Source organism: Furipterus horrens, unplaced genomic scaffold (assembly GCF_987537825.1).
Source record: "Furipterus horrens unplaced genomic scaffold, mFurHor1.1.pri manual_scaffold_13, whole genome shotgun sequence".
Classification (NCBI taxonomy): domain Eukaryota; kingdom Metazoa; phylum Chordata; class Mammalia; order Chiroptera; family Furipteridae; genus Furipterus; species Furipterus horrens.
In genome coordinates this window covers 51489153-51497120 of record NW_028327183.1, presented here as the reverse complement: position 1 = coordinate 51497120, position 7968 = coordinate 51489153, and the positions used below count along the sequence as shown (strand labels likewise).

Below are 7968 nucleotides of genomic sequence, written 5' to 3'. Positions count from 1 at the left end.
CAGATTATTAGATATGTGAGCAGGAACGTATGAGCTGTACAAAGTCATTATAAAAGTCCCAAAAGAAAGGAATACGGTCAGAACGATAGAAAAAGAATGAAACACAAACAAAATAAGAAAAAGCCTGATATTTACAGCCTCCCTCTGAAATGTGGTCACAGCTCTACTATCAGCATAGAACAAAAGCAGAGACTATTTGTCGATGGGTATCACAGATGAAGCTGATGCCAGCCAGTTTGGGGGGGTGGGGTGTATTAGTTCCAAGAAGAGAGAGGTTCAGTTAGCATCCTGCTCGGATCATAACCATGTCATGGTCTTCCTGCAGTTCTGTTACTAAACATGACACAAAGTAAATGACCCAATGTGGTCGTACGGAAATGAATTGTCTGTCACCACATCTCAGAAGAAAGTGCTCCGAGTGACAGGCACTGGGTCTGGGAAAGCAGAGGTGGATGGATGGTCACGCACTCAGATAAGGGATGTTTGTCTGTGTGAGGTCACAGGAGGGAAGCAGGGCTTTGCAGCCTGGAAGCTTCTGTACTAATGAATCTTCTAGTGCTCAGCTCGTGGTTTGTTTTCTTTCTTTGTTTAACTTCTGATCAATCCTCAATCATGTTTTTCTGTCTTGTAAAAAACTTCCCAGCCTAACCTGACATACATATCGGTGCCAGATTTTATTCTTCCGTTTTTTGTGGCTGCTGTGATGACTCCCTGAGGAAGTAGAAGATGCAACCTCTGAGGTTTCACTGCCTGCACAGATCCATCCAGATCCCTGGGGTCCTCCTGGTTGGGCTCATTTTCCTGGAGGTGGACGTCTGGAGAAGTATCACTTTCCGTCCCACGTCCCGGCTCCCTCTGTTCAACGAGCTGGTCCTGAACTCCTGCCAATGCACCTGCTGCAGCTGCAGAAGTAACAGGATTTACTGCAGAGCCGCTCAGCGCCCTTCCCCTTCTGGTTCCTTCAGCCGTTTTGGCTATTGGAGTTTTTTCTTTTTTTTTTTGGTTGGTCAGATACCTATCCCAGCCACGAATGCTTTTGCCATACATCTGAGTGTCTTCCAGGCGGCTTCCTTCAAAAGCATACATCTGTCTCTCCAAGTTTGCCAGTGCAGCCGCCAGCTCCTGCTTCTAGTTCAAGAGCTTCACCAGCTCCCACCGGGTGTCCGGGTTCTGGGACAGCGGGGTCTCCTTATACATCGCCACACTGGGCTGAGGCGGGCGACACCGGCACCGGGCTGGGGGGCCACCCATTCATTATTGCGGGGCACTTAGATTCCTTCCACACCTTGGCTGTTGTAAGTGATGCTACAGTGAACACAGTGGTGAGTATGTCTTTTCAAGTTAGTGTTTTTATTTCCTCCAAATAAATACCCAGAATTACTGCATTCTCTAGCAGCTCTATTTTTAATTTTTGAGGAAGTGCCAGTCTGATTTACATAGTGATCCCCAATTTAGATTCTCAGCAACAGTGCATGACAGTTCCTTTTTCGGAACATCCTTGCCAACATTATTTCTTGTCTTTTTTATGATTCCAGCTTGAGATTTGCTAGATCACTCGGGGGTGTGAACTGTGGGGGCACAACCATGAAAATCCTGCTTCCTTTAGTCCTTTGCTTGCACAGTCAATCTTATTAGCAACCCGTGAGGAGTTTGTGGTGGCTGGGGTAGGGCTGGCTACCTCTGGTTCACCTGCTCCCCATTGAGGGGCAGATCCAGGTTTTGTGGAGCCTCATATTTAGACTAATGTTGACATCACAGATTCCACAAAAACCAACATGTGGCACATATGAATTTTTCTGAAATGAGAAAACACATCACATGAAGTAAGAAAAGCTAAAATGCTGAAAACCAAAATATAAGACAATTCAGAAATATGACGGACTATTTTCATTAGTAAAATGGCATTCCCGTCTGGCACACCTGCATGACATGTGTTCCTAACAGTTTTTGACTGATAGTCTTCGATTGCCACTTAAGAGGAGAATAATTATGCCATATAGTAATAAATATTAATATAATATTAGTAAGTATTATTGTTATCGGGTCGGCAGCCGTCCGTCTCGAGAGACGATGGTGTAGCTTCTTAAGAGTCTATCTGCACTGCCGAGAATGGCTGTGCAGTCCGACTCGGGAGTGACACGGTATCTGTCTCCTCCCGTGTTGAATCGACATCTTGCGATGACGCTGAAGCTACAGAGCCTGGGCAGGGTAATATGGAGGGTCTGCTGTTGCCCATGCAGCAGACCCCCCCTCTCTTCGCAGCTGAAGGGTCCAAGGGAAAGACGGAGTCGATACAGCTTGGCTTCAGGTGCGCCGCAGGAGTTGCCGGTGTTGACTACAACGTCAAACCGCCTTAGAGACTCCGGCTCCGGATTTTCTGTCGGGGTTTACTCCCTTAGCCTTTCCCCTGAAGAGGTATGCCGCAAGGCAGCGGAGGTTTTTTGGAGTCAGAGTTTTCCTTCTCTGATGTGCCCTGACTGGAAGATCGAACCAGCGACACTTAGCTCGCAGGCCGACGCTCAATCCACTGAGCCAAACCAGCCAGGGTAGTATTATTGTTATAATTTATATTTATATAACATAGATCAGGGATCCCCAATCCCACTGCCACAGACTGGGACGCACAGCAGGAGGTTAGCGGTGGGTGAGCGAAGCTTCATTTGCACTTACAACCGCCTGAGCTCCGCCTCCTGTCCGATCAGCGGGGCATTAGACTCTCACAGGAGCACGAACCCTACTGTGAACTGCGCACGAGGGACCTAGGTCGCGCGCTCCCTAAGAGGATCTAACGCCCGGTGACCTGAGGTGCAGCCGAGGCGGCGATGCTGGCGCCGGGGAGCGGCTGCAAACACAGATGATCCTCAGCAGAGAGGTCGGACCGCACGGAGACCATAACCGATCAAGGGCTTGCAGACTCGTATCAAAACCTTATCAGTGAGGGGCACGTGACAATTACGCTGTATCTGGTGGCGGAATATAAAGCCCTCCCCCACCCCCAGACAGTGGAGAAATCGTCTTCCTTGAAATCAGTACTTGGTGTCAAAGAAGTTGGGGGCCTCTGTTATAGAGAAAAGAAAGAGAATTCAGTATTTTTGTCCCGTGCGCATGATTGACATTTTTTTTTCCTCCTGTACAGTTCAAGAAACATTTTCAATCACACAACTTGTTACTAGCATGTGTGAACTGGTTCACATCACTGTCATATTTGGGAAAAGGGTTAAGTGCTGTTCTTTCTTAAAAGAGCAGCAGGATTGCAGGTTATTTCCACACGTCCCTGGGGCCCTTGCTGGGGCTTTGGAAAGGGACCCAGCGCGGGAGGGGCCCTGAGGGTGGAGGTCTATGATCTTAAAGTTGGCGAATTCGCTGCTGTGCTGAGGGCCAGCCTCTGGGGTCCCTGCTGAAAGGGGTGAGATATCTCTGCACATGTCCTGTTTTGGGGGGTCTGCGTGCCCTTGCTGCCCACAGACCCTCAGATGCTTGAGAGGACCATGTGTAGCCCATGTCCCCAAAACCCTCAGAGCAAAGGGCTTTAATGCTTAGCTTTCCCCAGGGTTCCACCCTCCATGGGAGTCGGGTTTAAATTCCTTCCCCTCTTTCATCAATTGGTGCTCTAACTAAAATTTCAACTCAGCCTTTCCCAGAACTTTCAGGTGTTCCTGTTGGAGGGTTCCCTTAAGTCACCAGGACCAGCTCTGAACACAATGACCCCTGGGTGACCTCCTTCTCAACTTAAACATCATCTACAAGACGATCACTTTCAGATCCACATCTGAACAAGCCTCTCAAACCACTGGGGGCCTCGGTATAGGTACCTGCATGGTCGGGTTAGGGGAGATGAGGCAGGGTGATTTCTCAGCACCCACCGCATCCCATGGCCTGTGGAGCCCAAGTTCCCCCTCCAGGCCTGGCCAGGGTCTGTCACCCATGGCTTCCTGTTGGGGTGGTCTGGGCCCCATCACACAGCTGTGCACTTCCCTCCCTGACACGGGGACCGGGACCCACTCTGTGCTGTGAGAAGCAGACATGGTGCCCCTGCTGCTGCTGCTGCCTCTGCTGTGGGGAGGTGAGTGGACCATGAGAGGGTGGCTGGGCAGGTGGGGGAGGGACAGGAGCTGATGGTCAGTGTCTGTGTCCCCCCAGGGTCCCTGCAGCAGCAGCGAGGGTATGAGATCCGAGTGCAGGAGGGTCTGTGTGTCCATGTGCCCTGCTCCTTCTCCTACTCTTGGAGTTTGTGGTCTCCCTCTAGCCAACGCTACGCCTACTGGTACCGGCGTGGGTACTCCATACATGACTGGGAGATTGTGGCCACAAATGACCCAAAGGGAAAAGTGAAGGAAGACACCAAGGCTAGATTCCTCCTTGCGGATACCAAGACCAATAACTGTTCCCTGAGCATCAGAGACACCAGGAAGAACGACGCAGGAACCTACATCTTCCATCTGGGGAGAGGAAATGATGTGAAATACACTTACCAGGATAAGGGGCTGAATTTGCATGTGACAGGTACACCAGGGTCGCAGGAGAGGACGCTGAGGTATGGGACCCTGCTTAGAAATAGAACAGGATGCTGGGACACAACTTGATTCAGGTCTTGGGGACAGGGTGGTTGAAAGAGACACAGGAACCAGGGTGAGCTCAGGTCCTGAGGCCCGGGTCTCAGGCAGGGTCACAGTCAGGCTCCCCCTTCCAACCTCAGGTCCCACACACCCCCTCTCTCCTCCGCAGACCTCACACAGAAACCTGACATCCTCATTCCGGAGCCCCTGGAGTCCGGCCGCCGCACGCAGCTGACCTGCAGCCTGCCAGGGTCCTGCGAAGGGGGACGTCCTCTCAGCTTCTCCTGGGTGGGGGATGCTCTGCGCTCTCTGAATTCCAAGACCCTTTATTTCCCCGTGCTCACCTTCACCCCGAGGTCCCAGGACCATGGAACCAAAATCACCTGTCTGGTGAAGCTTGTAGGATCTGGGCTGACTACGCAAAAAACCATCTGGCTCAATGTCTTCTGTGAGTTTTGAAGGGATGGCTGGTTCCCTGGGGGCAGTGGCTTTCCCTGTGTGTGTGTGAGTGTTGTCTGCACAGGAGGCTGAGCTCCCTGAGAACACCCATGCACGGATCTGAGTGCAGGCGGGGAGGGGGCCAGAGGACAGCTATCCCTCCTTCTTGGTTCCCACCGCTCCTCCTTGGGTTGGGATGACTTCCCTCAGCTCCTCCCCTCTGAAGCCGGGTCATGTCTTTCTGTCCCAGACGCCCCACAGAAACTCACCATAGGCATGTCCTTCAGAAATGTCACAGGTAAGAAAGAACCTCAATCTCTGGGGCTGGAATCTGAACCCTGGGACACCACCTAGTTCGAGGTGGGGTGGGAACAGACTACAAATACAATCAGATACAGGAGAGGCAAGGATGAAAATCAATACTCTTCCTATTCCCTTACTTCTTGTGTGCGGGCACCTGCTCCTGTGTTTTCTCTTCTCTCTTCTCTCTCTCTCTCTCTCTCTCCCTGCACTTCTCTCCCCAAGCCCTCAAGATCCTGCAAACCACATCCCTTCCCATCCTGGAGGGCGAGGCGCTGCGCCTGCTCTGTGTGGCTGACAGCAACCCCCCTGCAGTGCTGAGCTGGTTCCGGGGTCCCCCAGCCCTGAACGCCACCCCCATCTCCAGCACCGCGATCCTGGAGCTGCCTCACGTGGGCTCGGGGGACGAAGGAGAGCTCACCTGCCGCGCTCGGCACCCGCTGGGCTCCCAAAGTGTCTCTGTAAACCTCTCTGTGGTCTGTGAGTGTGGGGACCCCTGGGGGCAGGTGTCCTGGGTCCCGGCAGGCAGGGGCTCCGCTGACCTTCTCCTTGCTCCCCGCAGACCCCCCACAGCTGCTGGGACCCGCCTGCTCCTGGGAGGAGGACGAGGGTCTGCGCTGCAACTGCTCCTCCCGAGCCCAGCCGGGCCCCTCGCTGCGCTGGCGGCTGGGGGAGGGGCTGCTGGAGGGGACCCCCAGCGACGGCTCCTACACGGTCACTTCCCGCTCAGCCGGGCCCTGGGTCCACAGCGCCCTGAGCCTCCGCACGGGTCTCGGCGCCGGCCTCCGACTCAGCTGCGAAGCCGGGAACGTCCACGGGGCCCAGAGCGCCTCTGTCCTGCTGCTGTCGCCGCTGCCAGGTCGGGGCCTGCTGGGGACAGAGGCTTAGGGAGAGAGGGTGGGATCAGAGAGGAGCTGGTACCGGGGAGAGGGGCTGCGGCGGGAAGGACATGATTGCTATGATGAGACCCTCCATTTAGTTTCGGAACAGCACCTACAACCAGTTCTGCAAGGAGGTGGGAAGACAAGACATTGAGTACCATGAGTGCGTGGGCTCATGCCCCTTTTCTCTGCAGGGCAGTCGGCATCCGTGTCGGGAGCGGTTCCTGCGGCTCTTGGAGGTGCTGGTGCCCTGGCTCTGCTGTCGCTGTGTCTGTGTCTCATGTCCTTTCGCATGTGAGCCTGCGTCCCGGGACGTACAGGGAGCTGTGTTCTAGGGGGTAAAGGTGGAGGCCCCTGAATCTAGAAAGGCAGAACTGAGGACATACAAAGGAATCTCTTTTGGGGGCAGGATGAGGAAGCAGCTTTACTGAAACAAAACTCTGGTAGACATAAAGTGTACAATTCAATAACTTTTAGTTTAGTCACAGAGTTCTGCACCTACCATCACAATCAATTTTTAGATATTTTCATTAGCACAAAATGAAAAAAAAATCACTTGTCATTTTGCCTTCATCCTTCCTCCAGCCCTAGGCAGCCACTAATGTATTTCCTGTGTCTCTAGATTTGCCTATTCTTGACATTTCATATAAATAGAATCCTATGTACATTGTCTTTTGTGAATGACTCTTCTTTTCACATAGCATAATTTTTTCAAGGTTCATATGTCATTATTTTATTCCTTTTTATTCCCAAATAAGATTCCATGGTATGGATGGGGCACATTTTGTCTGTCTCTTCATTCATAGGAGGACACTTGGGTTGATTCTACTTTGGGGTGGTCCTCAACAACACTGTTATGATCACTCGTGAATCAGTTTCTCCCTGTATAGGGGCCTATCGTGATGTAAGTTTAGTGTTGGCCAAAAATCTAGTCATCCAGGGGACGGAGCACTCACTTGCATGTCAGGAGGTTCTCTGAGTCTGGTTCCAGGGTTTGGATGCTCAGTTTTGTTACCAGGGAGTGGGGGAAGCCTGCCCTCCTGAGACTGAGCCACTGTGGCTTCTGGCTTCTTCCCTTAGAGTGAAAGCCCACAGGAAGCAAGCAGCCGGGAGACCAAAGGGAATGAACGATGAAGGCCCTGTCATGGCTGGAGCCACCTGGGTGAGTGATGAATGAGGATGTCTTCTCCTGCAATGTAGGGAGGGGTCCTGGGCATATTTATTCAGCGAGTCCAGACTGTGCTTCCCAGCATTTCCCTAATCTCACTCTGTGGTCAGCTGGACAGACAGCTGGGAGTTGACTTTTCCTTCATCTCCTGCAGCCCAGGGTCAGCCTCCTGCCCCAGCCCTGCTGGCCACTGAGCCTGCCTCACCTCTGTGTCAGGGACAGGCTGCCAGAATGGTCTCTCCAAAACTATTACTCTCTACTCCAGGCATGTTACTTCAGCTCTCCTAACCTCAGTTTCCCTATCTGTAAATGGAAATAATAATAAGAGTATCATTTATACTTGGTGTCTGTGAGGATGAAATGTGAGTAGTGATCTCTCGATATGGTCTAATCATTTGTGGTATTACAATATTTTTAAGTGATGAGCCAATCATTGCGTTCATGAGAAGTGCGTGTGGAGTAAGAGGATCAATGAAGAACTTCCATCAGTCTGATTTCCCCTTGTCTGTTTATTCTTCTCTGACTCTCTTCTCTCCCCTTTACTCAGGGTTCCCAGCAAAATCCCTGGCCAGACAGACCCCCAGACCAACTGTCATTGCCACAGGATGGCTCTCTGGCGAGAGAG

General features: G+C 52.1%; 1 protein-coding gene and 1 pseudogene across 1 annotated transcript; one reads left to right on the top strand and one right to left on the bottom strand.

The window, feature by feature from the left end:
• Window positions 1-312: 312 nt before the first annotated feature.
• LOC149995231 (chromatin modification-related protein MEAF6 pseudogene) lies at window positions 313-1197 on the bottom strand (annotated as a pseudogene).
• Window positions 1198-3993: 2796 nt separating this feature from the next.
• LOC149995230 (sialic acid-binding Ig-like lectin 5) lies at window positions 3994-7316 on the top strand. The gene is made up of 8 exons (XM_090260290.1): window positions 3994-4063; window positions 4141-4503; window positions 4726-5004; window positions 5245-5292; window positions 5520-5774; window positions 5857-6153; window positions 6370-6513; window positions 7256-7316. The coding sequence occupies exons 1-7, from the start codon at window positions 4024-4026 to the stop codon at window positions 6471-6473; spliced, it is 1386 nt and encodes a 461-aa protein (XP_090116416.1). The 5' UTR covers window positions 3994-4023; the 3' UTR covers window positions 6474-6513; window positions 7256-7316.
• Window positions 7317-7968: the final 652 nt, after the last annotated feature.